The sequence below is a fragment of the Bos taurus genome, chromosome 3 (assembly GCF_002263795.3).
Source record: "Bos taurus isolate L1 Dominette 01449 registration number 42190680 breed Hereford chromosome 3, ARS-UCD2.0, whole genome shotgun sequence".
Classification (NCBI taxonomy): Eukaryota; Metazoa; Chordata; class Mammalia; order Artiodactyla; family Bovidae; genus Bos; species Bos taurus.
Window position 1 is genome coordinate 115,962,592 of NC_037330.1, and position 15,571 is coordinate 115,978,162.

At 46.0% G+C, this 15,571-nt stretch overlaps 1 protein-coding gene across 4 annotated transcripts in view; it reads right to left on the reverse strand.

The window, feature by feature from the left end:
* The window catches only part of IQCA1 (IQ motif containing with AAA domain 1), a 188,575-nt gene extending 183,501 nt beyond the window's left edge, over positions 1–5,074 (reverse strand). For 2 of the 4 annotated variants that reach the window (XM_015467211.3, XM_010803866.4), the window contains exon 1: positions 4,756–5,073. Coding sequence is in view for 3 of the 4 variants with exons in the window: in XM_010803866.4 (XP_010802168.1) it covers positions 4,756–4,766 (11 nt within the window). In the remaining variant the exon portion in view is untranslated. Of the gene's footprint in view, positions 1–4,755 lie in introns of all 4 variants that reach the window. The other 2 variants (NM_001206547.1, XM_010803867.4) reach the window with 2 other exon arrangements.
* Between the last annotated feature and the right edge of the window lie 10,497 nt (positions 5,075–15,571).

Here is a 15,571-nt window from a genome sequence, read left to right on the forward strand (position 1 = left end):
GTACTCCTTTGCCAATTTGGAACCAGTTTGTTGTTGCAGTTATAACTGTTGGTTCTTGACCTACATACAGGTTTCTCAGGAGACAGCTAAGGTGGTCCAGTATTCCCATCTCTTAAAAAATTTTCCAGTTTGTTGTGATCCACATAGTCACAGGCTTTAGCATAGTCAATGAAGTAGATGTTTTTCTGGAATTCTTTTGCTTTATGATCCAACAGATGTTGGCATTTTGATCTCTAGTTACTCTGCCTTTTCTAAATCCAGCTTATACATCTGGAAGTTCTTGGTTCACATACTGCTCAAGCCTAGCTTGAAGGATTCTGAGCATAACCTTGCTAGCATGTGAAATGAGGCAACTGTACAGTGGCTGAAACATTCTTTGGGATTGGAATGAAAACTGACCTTTTCTAGTCCTGTGGCCACGGCTGAGTTTTTCAAATTTGCTGGCACACTGAGTGTGGCACTTTCACAGCATCATCTTTCAGGATTTGAAATAGCTCAACTGGAATTCCATCACCTCCACTAGCTTTGTTTGTAGTAATGCTTCCTAAGGCCCACTTAACTTCACACTCCAGGATGTCTGGGTTAGGTAAGTGACCACACGATCATGGTTATCTGGGTCATTAAGATCTTTTTTGTATAGTTCTTCTTGCCACTTTTCTTAATCTCTTTGGCTTCCGTTAGGTCCTTACTGTTTCTGTCGTGTATTGTGCCCATCTTTGCATGAAACGTTCCCTTGGTTCTCTAATTTTCTTGAAGAGATCTTTGGCATTACCCAGGGTCACAGAGGCAGGACTCCCTCCAGGGCCAGAGCAGAGCCAACTCCTATCTGGAACTTCTGGCCAAAGACCTTCCTGGGGGCTTGGTCCTTCCAAGTCCTGGCATTTGGGCTGTACCCTCTTTCTTCCTCACCTGCTGTTTTTCAGGGAACCCTTGTTGGAGAGACCAGGCAAGGTTGTTGATTGATAGGGAAATATTAAGTATCAATAGCTGTGAGAGCATGCAACCAGACATCCTTACTGTTTCCCGCGGAGACTGGCTTCAGTGTTCCAGTTTCCCTGCTGCCCCTTCCCTGCTGGCTACAACCCTACCACTCCCTGGACCCCCATCCTGTGTAGCCCCCACTTCCCTCACAGCCCCAGTCCACCCTGACCCCCACCCTGCCTTGAGCTCAAAGTCTCAGCATCCTTCCACTGAGCCAGTGCCCAGGAAGACGACCTGAGACAAGGAAAAGGGCAAGAGGACGTTTTAACTACTGAGACCATTACTGAGATGTAAGTCACATAACCACAAATTCACCCTCTGAAAGTGCAGAAATCATCGGTTTTCATCACAGAGTTGTGCAGCCTTCACCACCTTTCTCTGATTTCAGACCATTTTTGTCACTCTGAACAGAAACCCCCGTGCGTGTGAGCAGTCATTCCCTATTTGCCATTATCCCCCATCCTCCCAGGCCCCCTGCAACCACTCATCTAATCTGTCTCTATTTACCTGCCTATTCTGGATGTTTCACCTAAGTGGACTCATATAACAGGTGGCCCTGGGTGATCAGCTCCTCCCACTCAGCGTAATGTTCCCAGGGCCCACTGTGCTGTGGTGAGCATCATCACCTCATTTCGGTTTATTGACCAATACTGTTCCACTGCCAGTATATCCCACGTTCTGTTTATCTGCTCATCAGTGCAGGGACACACGGAGAGTTTCTGCTGTTTGGGTCTGGGGAGTGATGCTGCTCTGAGCATCCCTGTACAAGCTGTGCTGTGGACCTGTGTTCTTATTTCTCTGGGGTATGGCATAGCAGTTTTTAAACGTGTGAGTGCTCTGAGTTTAAAAGCAGAACCCATCTCCCAAGGTAGTTGGTCTCAGGCAGGTCACTTAACCTCGTGTCTTCACTTCCTCAAGTGGCAAATCTGGATAATGACACCTGCCCTGGACACCCCACAGGATTACCGAGGAGTGGGATAACAGATGTGAAAGTGTTCTTGAAATCTTAAATGTGCCTTGTAAAGAGAAGGCAGTATTTTATTCATGGGACCACTTAGAATTTTTTTTTAAGTATTTGATTGGTTTCAGACTTCAGTATATGACCTAGAAACGTTACAGATACTGAAGTCAGGGGGACCGTGGGTGCAAAAGACTGAATATGACGGCTGAAAGAGACCAGATTGTTATTTCTACAGCTTGGCAGTTTTCCTATGACTGGGGGATTGTGCGGTGCCTGGGTTGGGGGGAAGGGAGGAAAACAACTTGCAATATTCAGACACACCATGTGCTGGGGTGGAAAAATCTACATCTTGCAAAATGGGAACTTTCAAGTTATTTTATACATGATAAGCTTTTAAAATTTTCCAGTTTTCCTATCTAGTTGTTTGTACTCTTTCTGGAATATTCCTTAGCATTCTTGGTCAAAGGGAGGCCTAAAGTGAAAGCCTTAGTCACTCAGTCATGTCTGACTCTTTGCCACCCCATGGACTGTAGTCTGCCAGGCTCCTCTGTCCATGGAATTCTTCCAGCAAGAATACTGGAGTGGGTAGCCATTCCTTTCTCCAGGGCAAGGGGGGCTTGGCCTAAAGGACACAGCTTTTCCTGTGACGCCCTCCTTTGTCTCAGAGCCCTCTGACTGTGGCAGGGAATAGGGCCAAGTCTTTGCTCCTCACTCAATTTCCAGACCACTCTCCTTCACTCCTTCCTACACTCTCTAATTCTGAAACTCATTTCATCTAATGGTATTGCCCACGGCCCTTCAATGTCACCATCATCTACCATCTGCATCATCTTTCCACGCCCCACCAGGGCATCTACCCTCCAAATGGAATCTTTACCAACAGCCTCTACTCTACCTTCTCAGGTTAGTTCAGTTCAGTTGCTCAGTCATGTCTGACTTTTTGCGACCCCATGGACTTCACTATGCCAGGCCTCCCTGTCCGTCGCCAAATCTCAGAGTTTACTCAAACTCATGTCCACTGAGTAGGTGATACCATCCAACCATCTCACCCTTTGTCGTCACTTTCTCCTCCTGCCTTCATCTTTCCCAGCATCAGGATCTTTTCAAATGAGTCAGCTTTTCATATCAGGTGGCCAAAGGATTGGAGTTTTAGCTTCAACATCAGTCCTTCCAATGAATATTCAGGACTGATTTCCTTTAGGATGGACTGGTTGTATCTCCTTGCATTCCAAGGGACTCTCAAGAGTCTTCTTCAACACCAAAAGCATTAATTCTTCGGTGCTCAGCTTTCTACCTTCTCATCTTCCTGCAATCAAGAACCTCAGCTCCTCTCTCTGCATGCTGGGGCCTGTGCCCTTGCTAGCAAGGACGTCACCCCACTTCTCCTTCCTCCTCTCATTTCACCCCACTTCCTTTACGCTGGCCATTCCCTTCAACATACAAACAGACTATTGTTTCCTATCTTTAAATCTGTCTCCGGACCCCATTTCCCCTGCCACCAGCTACAGCAAAATGCCTTTAAAAACCCAGCTTTGCACCGTCTACAGTTTCTCCCCTCTTCCTCTCTCCTACATTCACGTGAGTCCATCTTTCTACTCCATCTCACCCATGAAGGTCAAGGCCACCACAGGACTCCACATCGCTGCCCCCGGCCAATCCTCAGCCTTCTTCTGGCCTGCCTCAGCAGCCTCTGACAGAGTCTGCTACTCCCTCCTCCCAGAAACTGCATTCATTTTCCTCCTGGCTCCACAGTTGTGTTTCTTCCTCAACAATCATGCCCGTAATTCCTCTGCTTGTTTCTCCCCCACCATCTCTTGCCACTGGATGGCCAAGTCTGAGTCCTTGAACCTGCTCTCTGTTCTGTCTACACTCATCTCCTGTCTCATAAAAATTGTCTATGCCAACAGCTGTAGAATTTATATTTCATACACAGACCTCTGGTCTGAACTCAAGTCAGCTGCCTACTTATGCTCACTGGATGTCCAACGGGCATCTCAAACTAAACATCTCCGAAAATGAACTGCCGATCTCTCCAGCCGCAAAACTCTGCAAGCCCTCAGTCTCAGCCTTACTGCTTTTCTTTTCTGACCTGGAAAACAGGGTTACTGAGAGCTAGAAATCAGGCAGGAGTTGCAGTGCTTCTGGCATCATGTTCCTGCTGTATACGAACTCCTTAGCCCCTATGTGCCTGAGTCCTCCACTGTAAATGGAAATAATAATACTAACAGCTCCGACGTTGCAGGGGAGTCATGAGTTATTATATTTCGAGTGCCTGCAGAGTCAGCACTGTAACAGGCGTTTGAGATGACCAGCAACAACTGCTGGGCTACTGCTCTGTAACTGGCACAACGCTGGGTGAAGACTCTTTGCGGCCACGGCCTCCTGACTGGGGTTTCTTGCTGGAAAGCGAAGTGGTACAATAAAGCCTCCTCAAGATCTTTCTTAACTTAAAGATAGGGGCCAGGGTGTTTTCACAAAGCAACGAACATTGCTGGGAAAGATCAAGAAAAAAGCGGACGCAGACAGCACTTCCTCAAAAATAAGTCCACAAGGGCTCAGTGGGCGTAAAGTAAGCACTGTGTTTGGAGGAGCTCTTCTCTATTGGGGCCGTGGGGGAGCGCGAGGGGAGTTGGAGCATCTGAGGAAAAGGCATGCCCTGTCCGCAGAAGCTGACAGTCTGTGCTGAGGTGTATCTTTATTTGCTAAAACTGCAAAAAGAAGGGGTGTAGGAGAAAAGAAAAGGAAAAGAGCAAGCTATCTTTTTGCCTGAAGAAGCCCACTCCACGGCTGCGCCCGGGCAGCGCCTCACTTACGCGTTCGACATGTTGGCTGTTTTCCCTCTTTGCCTCGCCTGCCGGGAAGCTCTTCTGTCGTCCTCTGATGCGCGGCTGGCTGCAGGGTCGGGGCACCACCAGAGGGGCTGGGGGAAGGTGCTTCCGAGGGAGGGACTGGGAACGGGGATATCCTCTGACTTCGGGAAGGGAAAGGCGGTAGGAAGGGAATGCCTACACTCTCCAAGACGGGGGATTCCAGAGCCTTCCTTTAGGAGGCTCGGGAACTTAACTCGGGCCACCCAGCGGGACGCGCGAGGGGGAACCTAGCAACGGAGACGCTACGCCTGCGCAATACGCAGTGGAGGGGGCGGTCCTTTCTGCCGCCCCCTGCGTGCTATGCGCCTGCGCAGCGCTGCCTGCTGTTTCCCTGGCAACCGCGCGGGGCGGAAGCTACTGCATTATTGGTGGATGCGCAGGTCTGAGTCACCATCTCTCAGCAACCACCGCGAGGCGTTTGCTTCTCGGAGTACCCGCCCGGCGTTCCCCTGAGCTGGCCCCACGTCCCATACACCCGCTCTTTGTTCTCCACGCCCGCGTCCCGCTTTCTCTTTTGCACATTTTCATCCCCACTTTGAGATACGTAGCCTTGGACTAGGTCCTTAATGATTGTAGCCGCAGTCTTCCCATCTGTAAAGTGGTGTAGCAGTCTTTCGTTCTTTTGAAACCTTACTGGGTATCTACTCTGTACCAAGCACAGACTTCAGTTCTAGGGGTGCAGAGTAGATGCAGATGCTGCCTTTCTTGGGTTTAATGAAAATGGAAAAAGGCGACAGTGCATTGTAAGTGTAAGATGCCTTGTGGATGTTAGCGTTTAGCAGGCCGCTGTGAGTGTTTGGGTTCCTTGTTCTGTCATTACCTTTCGTATCTGTTGAGATTTATTTGCAGACTTGATAATCTGCAGTACCTACTGGAACGTATTCAGAACGAATGCAGCTGAAAGGTATAAAGAAACATTTCTGAAACGAATGAAGTCTGCAGATCAAAAGTTCTCACTGTGTTCCAGGAAAAACTGACATGGAACAACCAACACAAGATATCCTGAGTATGTTATTGAACTTCAAGGAGAAGTGGTACAGGGAATCTGGCTGGTCTCGAATTTCTCCATAGTAGCTTATCAATTTCAGATGAAAAGGTAGCGATATTTCTAAGGTTCCTGAGGAAAAATGTGAACCAGGATATTTCTACTGGTTGTAGTTAATTTTCCAAAATATGAAAGCTCTCAGGAAACACAGCATTGTGTAAACTGGCATGTTTTCAAATGCAGGTAATAGAAAACCACTGGGTTAATGTCCAATGGCTTAAACAATAGGAGAATTTATAATCTTCCTTAACAACAAGGATAGAGCTGAGGCTGTTTTGGAGCTGAGTATTCAGTGGCTCAAGGACATCACCAGTCTTTGATGGTCTTTCCATCTTTTGGAGCGGTCAGTCATCCTTAGAATGCTGGGTGACTTCCCTTTGCAGTGGCTCTACAGCCTCACTCTGTAACATTAAGATAGAAAAGGACCAGCTGAGAACTGCGACCTCCAATGGCAACCCACTCCAGTACTCTTATCTAGAAAATCCCATGGATGGAAGAGCCTGGTAAGCTATAGTGCGTGGGGTCGCAAAGAGTCGAACACGACTGAGCGACTTCACCTTCACCTTAAGCAGCACTTACCTGCATTAAGAGAGAGGTAGATAGTAGAAGAACTGTATCAAGAAGTGTAGGCTGTTATGTAAGGCAGCATTCCATGTGTGCCATAGCCCATGAGCTTTTCTAGAAAATAAAGCACTTGTTGACGAAATCCAGCAATTTAAAGATACAAGCCCTGTGAAATAAAAGAGCAGGCACTCAGTATAAGAGAGACAAGTTCTCCCAAGGTCCACATACCAGGAAAACAAACATAATTGTTCTTTGATTACACTCCACGACCTTTGCTTTCTATGCCAGGGACTGTTGAGGACCTGACCTACATTCATTCATTAAATCTTCCTACTAATTTTATGAGTCGAGTAATATTTTCATCCTCATTTTATACATGTGGAATTTTCCAGGTAGAGAGACTCAGAGAGGTTAATTCTATATCCAAGGCCATCCTCCACTTCATGGTAGAGTTGCTATTCGGACCACCTGGTACTCTCCCTTTAAAGACCACACACCTAACAATTATCATTTTATTGGTAGCAACAGTTATCTTATTGGATATTTGTTTAAAATTTTGGTTTCCTATGAGACAAATGTTACTAAAGATCAGTTCAGTTCAGTTCAGTCGCTCAGTCATGTCCGACTCTTCACGACTCCATGAACCACAGCTCACCAGGCCTCCCTGTCCATCACCAACTCCCAGAGTCCACCGAAAGCCATGTCCATTGAGTTGGTGAAGCCATCCAACCATCTCATCCTCTGTCATCCCCTTCTCCTCCTGCCCTCAATCTTTCCCAGCATCAGGGTCTTTTCAAATGAGTCAGCTCTTTGCATCACGTGGCCAAAGTGTTGGAGTTTCAGCTTCAAAATCAGTCCTTCCAATGAACACCCAGCACTGATCTCCTTTAGGATGGACTGGTTGGATCTCTTTGCAGTCCAAGGGACTCTCAAGAGTCTTCTCCAACACCACAGTTCAAAAGCATCAATTCTTTGGTGCTCAGCTTTCTTTATAGTCCAACTCTCACATCCATACATGACCACTGGAAAAACCATAGCCTTGACTAGACAGACCTTGGTTGACAAAATAATGTCTCTGCTTTTTAGTATGCTGTCTAGGATGATCATAACTTTCCTTCCAAGGAGTAAGAGTCTTTTAATTTCATGGCTGCAGTCACCATCTGCAGTGATTTTGGAGCCCCGAAAAATAAAGTCAGCCACTGTTTCCACTGTTTCTCCATGTATTTGCCATGAAGTGATGGGACCGAATGCCATGATCTTAATTTTCTGAATGTTGAGCTTTAAGCCAACTTTTTCACTCTCCTCTTTCACTTTCATCAAGAGGCTATTTAGTTCTTCTTCACTTTCTGCTATAAGGGTGGTGTCATCTGCATATCTGAGGTTATTGATATTTGTCCCGGCAATCTTGATTCCAGCTTGTGCTTCCTCCAGCTCAGCGTTTCTCATGATGTACTCTGCATAGAAGTTAAATAAGCAGGGTGACAATATACAGCCTTGGCGTACTCCTTTTTGTATTTGGAACCAGTCTGTTGTTCCATGTCCAGTTCTAACTGTTGCTTCCTGACCTGCATACTGGTTTCTCAAGAGGCAGGTCAGGTGGTCTGATATTACCAACTCTTGAAGAATTTTCCACAGTTTATTGTGATCCACACAGTCAAAGGCTTTGGCATAGTTACTAAAGATAGTATTTCCCAAACCATTTTCCTTTAAGAAAAAAAAGTTGCTACTTAATCATGTGAATACTCTAGAAAAGGTGACTTTGTCCTCAGTATTTAATTATGCAGCTTCCTGATCATACCACCGGGTCTCTGAGCAAACTCATCTTTTTGGTCTTCTGAATATATATGAAGTCATTTGGATAAACATTGAGTGATGCCCATTCTGTATTTATTTGGTCTCCAAAATCAGTGTGGACAGTGACTGCAGCCATGAAATTAAAAGACGCTTGCTCCTTGGAAGAAAAACTATGACAAACCTAGACAGCATATTAAAAAGCAGAGACATCACTTTGCTGACAAAGGTCTATCTAGCAAAGCTATGATTTTTCAGTAGTCATGTATGGATGTGAGAGCTGGACCATGAAGATGGCTGAGTGCCAAAGAATTGATGCTTTTGAACTGTGGTGTTGGAGAAGATTCTTGAGAGTCCCTTGGACTGCAAGGAGATCAAACCAGTCAACCCTAAAGGAAATCAATCCTGGATGTTCATTGGAAGGATTGGTATTGAAGCTGAAACTCCAATACTTTGGCTACCTGCTGTGAAGAGCTGACTTATTAGAAAAGACCCTGATGCTGGGAAAGATTGAAGGCAGGAGGAGAAGGGGATGACAGAGGATGAGATGGTTGGATGGCATCACTGACTCGATGGACATGAGTTTGAGCAAGCTCCAGGAGACAGCGAAGAACTGGGAAGCCTGGTATGCTGCAGTCCATGGGGTTGCAAAGGATTGGACATGACTGAGCAACTGAACAGCAATTTATTCCAAGCACAATGGTTCTCACTGTGCAATAGGAAGAGATCGGTCTGATATGAACGAATCCTGCCTTCCAGGAGCAGAGGTGGTAGTGACCCAGGGGAATGATAATCTCAGGCTTCCTTATCCTGGGAACATTCCTGGAGGAATGACAGGCCCAGAAGAGCCATCGGCACTTGTCTGATTTACTTCTGTCTCAGATACTTCAGGCCCTCAGGACATGTCTGTTTTTTGAGCATCCCTTCTTGCCCAGGCTCTGGCAGAGAGAGGGACCTTCTGGCCTCTTGAGGAAGTCCACTTGCCTTGGGACAACTCTCACTATTAGCCTTTTTCATCAAAGCTCTAGGGCAAAACAGAATAGCCCTCTTCTTACAGGAGCAGCCTTTTAAATGCTTAAGCCCATTAAAATGTCTGCTTCCCACAAGTCTTCTTAATTACAGGGTTCAGTTCAGTTCAGTTCAGTCGCTCTTTGCGACCCAATGGGCTGCAGCACGCCCAGTCAAGTTCTTCAACACTAGTTCCCTTGCCATCAGTCATTCTGTATCTCTGTTCACTGTCAGTGTCCTTTAGACATAGACCGATGGATCAGAACCTTCCAGGTTCAGGCTGGTAGGTGCTCCATCAGGCAGCAACAGGGGCCTCACGTTGGCCTTCGCCCCTTCCATCTGTTCTTGGGCAGTCACAGTCAACCAAACCTCTAAATAGCCCCAGAGTCCGCCTGCTGAGCCCCTTCTGTCATTCAGCATGCCCACCGTGCCAGCCAGGTCCTTGTCTCTCCTCAGATTTGATCCAGACCATCGATGAGAATGTTCTCTATGAGAAAGCTGGAGAGCCTGGCAGCCCAGCACTAGCAGTGTGTCTAAGTGAGCATCAGTCTGATGCGTTATCTGCCTCCCCTGCCATCGTATCACCTCTTGGTCCTCAACAAGTCCATGAGACAGAGATGCAGTCAAGTTTGTCACCAGTATAGAGCTCTCTCTCTTTCTACAGTTTTGTTCTTCTCCACTAAGCTGGTCACTATGGCAACTGAAAATTCAGATTATCTTGCATGCTTTGTTGTAGAGAACCCACTTGTCCCTGCTTCCTTTTTCTAAGAACCCATAAATTGTTTTTTTTTCCCACTTTATTTTTTTTTAATTGAAGGGTATTTGCTTTATAGAACTTTGTGGTCTTCTGTCTTACATCAACAAGAATCAGCCATAGGTTGATTCCCTCCCAAACCTCCCTCCCCTCTCCCTGCCCACCCCACCCTTCTAGATTGTCACATAGCCCCCGTTTGAGTTCCCTGAACCATACAGTAAATTCCCGTTGGCTAGCTCTTTTACATATGGTAATATAAGTTTCCGTGTTTCTCTCTGCATATATCTCACCCTCTCCTCCCCTCTCCCCATGTCCAAAGTCTATTCTCTATGTCTGTTTCTCCGTTGCTGCCCTGTAAATAAAGTCATCAGTACCACCTTTCTAGATTCCATATATATGTGTCAGTATGTGATATTTATATTTCTCTTTCTGACTTACCTCCCTCTGTATAATAGGCTCTAGGTTCATCCACCTCATTAGAACTGATTCAAATGCAAATTGTTTTAACGATCTATTCTGGATCCACTATGAAGTTCACTAGACCAGAACCTAACCTGCTTTTCTTTTCTGAAACACCAGTCCCTGCTCTGCACAAACCCTCCTTTCCAGGACAGCATGGTGATTCAGCCAGCCCAGGGACCTGGCTCCTCACACGTGAGTCTCCTGAGAAGTCTGCACCAGAGTTAAAACAGCACAGAGAAGCTCCACCCTCTCTGACTCCTCTGTCCTCCCTAGTCCATCCCAGAGTCCTTTCCTGTTAGAGTCCCTCTTCTGGCAGGAAAATACCAAGTTCATTTTGTTCAGTGGCCATACTCTCTGCTTCCCTGGACATCTGGCACCCTAATCATTATTCTGACTCACCTTTCTGTAATTTCCTCTAAATCAACCCCGGTGGCTCAGACGGTAAAGAATCTGCCTGCAGTGTAGAAGACCTAGGTTTGATCCCTGGGTTGGGAAGATCCCCCAGAGAAGGGAATGGCAACCCACTCCAGTATTCTTGGCTGGAGAATTCCGTGGACAGAGGAGCCTGCTGGGCTACAGACCATGGGGTCACAAAGAGTCAGACAAGACTGAGCAGCTAACACACACATTTCATTTAGAATGAAAATGCCTTTTTACACAGCCTCATAATCTGACCACCAGCTCTCTGGGAAAAGTCATCGCTCTCTGATATGTGTGATGTCCCTGGGCAGCTGTTTACTGATACCCTTCTACACAGAGCCCCACACTCAACCCTGTGCAGTTGACAATGATGACTGGGAAATTCTGGCTCCCCAGAGGAGAGGAGAGGAGAGGAGAGGAGAGGAGAGACAGGTCTCAGGTGATTAAATGCCACAGTGCCAAGTCACCTGGGAGTTTAGAAGAGAGAGGGATCACCGTGCACTTGGGGAAGGAGAAGGGGTGATGCAGCCTGTGAAATTTCAACTGGCTTTGACCTGAAAAAACAGAAAGAGAACATTCCAGGCAAAGGAAACAACATGGGAAAAGACTTAAAAGCAGAAGTGTGGGGAGCTGTTTATCTGATGGTCTCCATTTTGATCTGATCTGGGAACAAGCTTGGCATCCTAGCGTGAGGCCAGATGGTGTCTGTGCTCAGTAGCTGCCAGAGAAGTTTGGACTGAACTCTATGGACCAGGGAGGTCCACTTGGGCAGAGGGTGGACGTGATCATGGGGCTGCGAGATCAGTGAAGAGTCGAGAAGTTCAGATGAGAGGGTAAATGAGATGAGGTATGAATATGGGGGACAGCATTCAGCCATAAAAACAACAGCCTTCTGATGTGTGTCTTAATATGGATGAACCCTGAAATAAGCCAGGTGCAAAAGGACAGATATTGTATGAGTTTGTTTAACGTGCAATATCTAGAATAGGCACGTTTATAGAGGCAAAATGTAGTTTAGCAGTTCCCAGGGGCTGGAGGGGGAGGAGGGGTGGAGAGCTGTTGCTGAACGAGTGCAGTTTCTGTCTGGTTGCTGAATGACTTTGGAAATAGCGCTGATGTGTGTGGGACATTGTGGTGCAGTTAATGCCACCGAACTGTATACTTAAAACTGGCTTAAATGGCAAGTTGTGTGCCATGTATATGATGGAATTTGGCCTGCGAAGGTCGGTGGAGTCGGCAGCACCTGCAGTTTGGGTAAGTCTCTCCGTAACCCGCAGCAGCCCAGGTGTACCGGGAAGACTGCATGTCCATCTCCAGGGACCAGCACGCCTGTGTGCCTCCACAGGGAGCGATCCAGGGTCACGGTGCGTCTCTTCCATCCTTTGCACCATTCAGATTTCCCCAAAAGCCCCCAGCATACGGATCATGCTTATTAGTCCGTAAGGTACAGGATGTCGTTTTTTTCTCCTTTAATACTTTATTTATTTGTAAATTTACTTTTTGTTGGCATCACGCAGCCTGTGGGATCCTAGTTCCCTGGCCAGGGATGGAACCTGTGCCCCCTGCATTAGAAGCATGGAGGCTTTACTGCACCACCTTGGAAGTCCCTCCTTTAGTGCTGTAATTACCCCACTGATGCTCAAAAATAGGTTAGAATGTAATCAGGCAAACTATAAGCTGATTTGAAAGTTCGTTTGAATGATTTATAAGTTCATTTGAAAATAGGAGCTGGGTGCTTTATGACCATGAATGGAATAATTGCAGGCAACCAGAACATCAGACACCCTGTCCCAATCCTTCCATTGTCTGCCAGGGTGACTTGAAGTGGCCCGGGGAACATTTCTGAAACTCGGTGAGAACAGACCTCCCCCCAGTCCCCACCACCCCTCATCCCTGAGAGCCTGAGGTTTGTCTCCTCCTTCAGTGTCTTTGAATTGCCTTGAGTTGGAAAACTGGATGTTACAACCCTGTGTACTTGAGAGTCTGGAGGTTTAGTTCATGGTGTTTTCCTGAAGACTCAGTACGTGAGCCTTGTTGACAGTTTTCCCTACTTCCCTCATGCAGCGCATGGGACAGGACTTTCAGAGGCGGGTTCCCTTACCCCCCAGGGTGGCTGGTGTGCAGGTTGTCCAGGGAGTTTGGGGAGTGATGGCTGCGGTCCCTCCCCTGACGCGATGGGCTTTGAAGTGGAATGGACCTTGGTTCAGTTCCCATGTGATCCTCGGATGGGCCTGCAGAGCAGCAGGCAGGGGAAGCGGGATGGATAGAAGTGAAAAGGTCTGAAGTTCAGCTGGAATTTGATGGTCTTCTCAACTTAGCCATAAGGAGCATTTTCTATGTTTCAAACTATAATGTCATTCCACATAAGTGCGTGCTGAGTTGCTTCAGTTGTGTTCGATTCCTGGTGACCCTGTGGACCACAGCCCACCAGGCTCCTCTGTCCATGGGATCCTCCAGGCAAGAATTCTGGAGTGGATTGCTATGCCCTTCTCTGGGGGATCTTCCCAAGCCAGGGGTCAAACCCACGTCTCTTACGTCTCCTGCATTGGCACAAGTGCTCTTTACCACTAGTTCCGCCTGGGATGTTATAAAGTATCAGGGGTTAAACTCTCTGCTATAACACACTTTTGCATTAACATTATATCTGTGCAAAAGAAAACTGATACCATGCTAACTTGTTATGTTTACTTACATAACTGGAAATGAATCAAGCATGGGTTTCATCAATTCATAATTATTAAAGTAAGCTTTGATAGATTGCTGGTGTTCTAATATTCCTTGTCTTGACTCTTTCTGACATCCCCTAATGTCTATGAATGTTATAATTTGTAAGAGGGACAGTTCCACTTACCTCCAAGGATTATGCAAAAGATTAGGTGAATAATGTAGGTAAAGCACTTGGTGCAAATTAGAAGCACATGCTGTGGTGTGTCGGCCAGTTCCTTAAGGTCCGAGGAGAATCTAGGTGTCTGTTCAGATTCCTTAAGTCAGCTAGCAGTATTCCAAATTTGGGGGTTCACAGAAATCTTGGGTGTCAAAGATCTGCTCCATATGAGAGGTTTGGTGGATATAGCATCTTCACCACAGTGATAATTACAAATTTCTCCATCCGCTGAAATTGACATTCCCAAACAGAAGACATTTTGGTTGTAAACCTTGGCTTCCCTCTAGTCCATTAAATCGCATATCAAAGGATGTTTTGGACTGGAAATAAGTCTTATTTGATACATTTTGTTGAGAATATGTTAGTAAACTGATTTAAAAGGGATGTGAGCAATCTGAAAGTTACTTTCTGGAGGAGATTCCAAAGATAACAGAATCTGCAAACACCAAAGCTATTTTACGTCAAATAAACATCACTTCCACCAGGAAATGAGTGTAACTGTGTGTGTGTTTCTTATAAGCTGCCTTTATTATCTATAAATAAAACTGCCCAGTGTGAGAAGAAAATAAAAAGGAACTAGTCAGAAGCAGGATGTTTTTTAATTTATCATTGTCCTGTTTTGTTTCACACACGTTGGGGCAGCTTTTGTAACCCAGGTGCAAAGGAGGTCACTTCTCATTGTTTTCACACCTGCTGTCTTTCAAAATGAACACGATTTCCACAGGCCCATTGATAAATTCAGCCCTAAACCTCCCTCAAAAACGGTTCTCTCCTGTATTTTGGTACCACTTCTGAACAACCAGCACGTGTCTGCCCAGTTTCTGGTTTGTTTTCTTCCCATTCTACTCTCATATGTGTTCCCTCCTCTTGTGCTATTTTACGCTCACAATGCTTATAATGAAACAATAGTTCTTGGTACCTCGGGTAGAGAGCCCATTACCAGTAACAGCTGCATTGTTCATAAAACAGAAGCGATACATGAATGAGGCTTATTTATTTAAAGACTTGAATTGCCAGTAGCCCTGACTACAGCTGTAAGATGAAGATTAGCAGCAGAGAAAACATCTACTTAATCTATTAAGTTGCTGTAATACACTGCCTGACTTCATAGAAATAGAATCTGGGTTTTCAAAAATCAGGCAGGAGGCTGGTAAGAATGTTTATATGCACATTTCTTCCTCCATCCATCTTCCAGACTCAGAGACGTAGAGAGCAAGTTAGTGGTTACCAGTAGGGGAGGAGTGGTGGGGGGACGAGACAGGGGGAGGGTAGTACAAATTATTATAATAGAAGCAATAGAACTACAAATTATTACTCATAAAGTAAGCTGCAAGGATACATTGTACAGCACAAGGAATATAGCCAATATTTTACAGCAACTGTAAATGGAGTATAGCTTTTAAAAATTGTGAATCACTGTACTGTACACTTGTAACAAGTACTTTAAAGCAGTGGGCCCCAATCTCCTTGGCACTAGGGACAAGTTTTGTGAACGATAATTTTTCCACAGGCTGGGGACAGATGCTTTGGGGATGATTCAAGAACATTATAATTATTCTGCGCTTTATTTCTATTATTATTACATCTGCTCCACCTCAGATCGTCAGGCATTATAGCCCAGAGGTTGGGTGCTTGGAGTGGAGAGAAAGTCACTCAGTTGTGTCTGACACTTAGCTACCCCATGGACTATAGTCTATGGGATTCTCCAGGCCAGAACACTGGAATGTGTAGCCTTTCCCTTCTCCAGGGGATCTTCCCAATCCAGGGATTGAACCCAGGTCTCCCACATTGCAGGTGGATTCTTTACCAGCTGAGCCACCAGGGAAGCCCA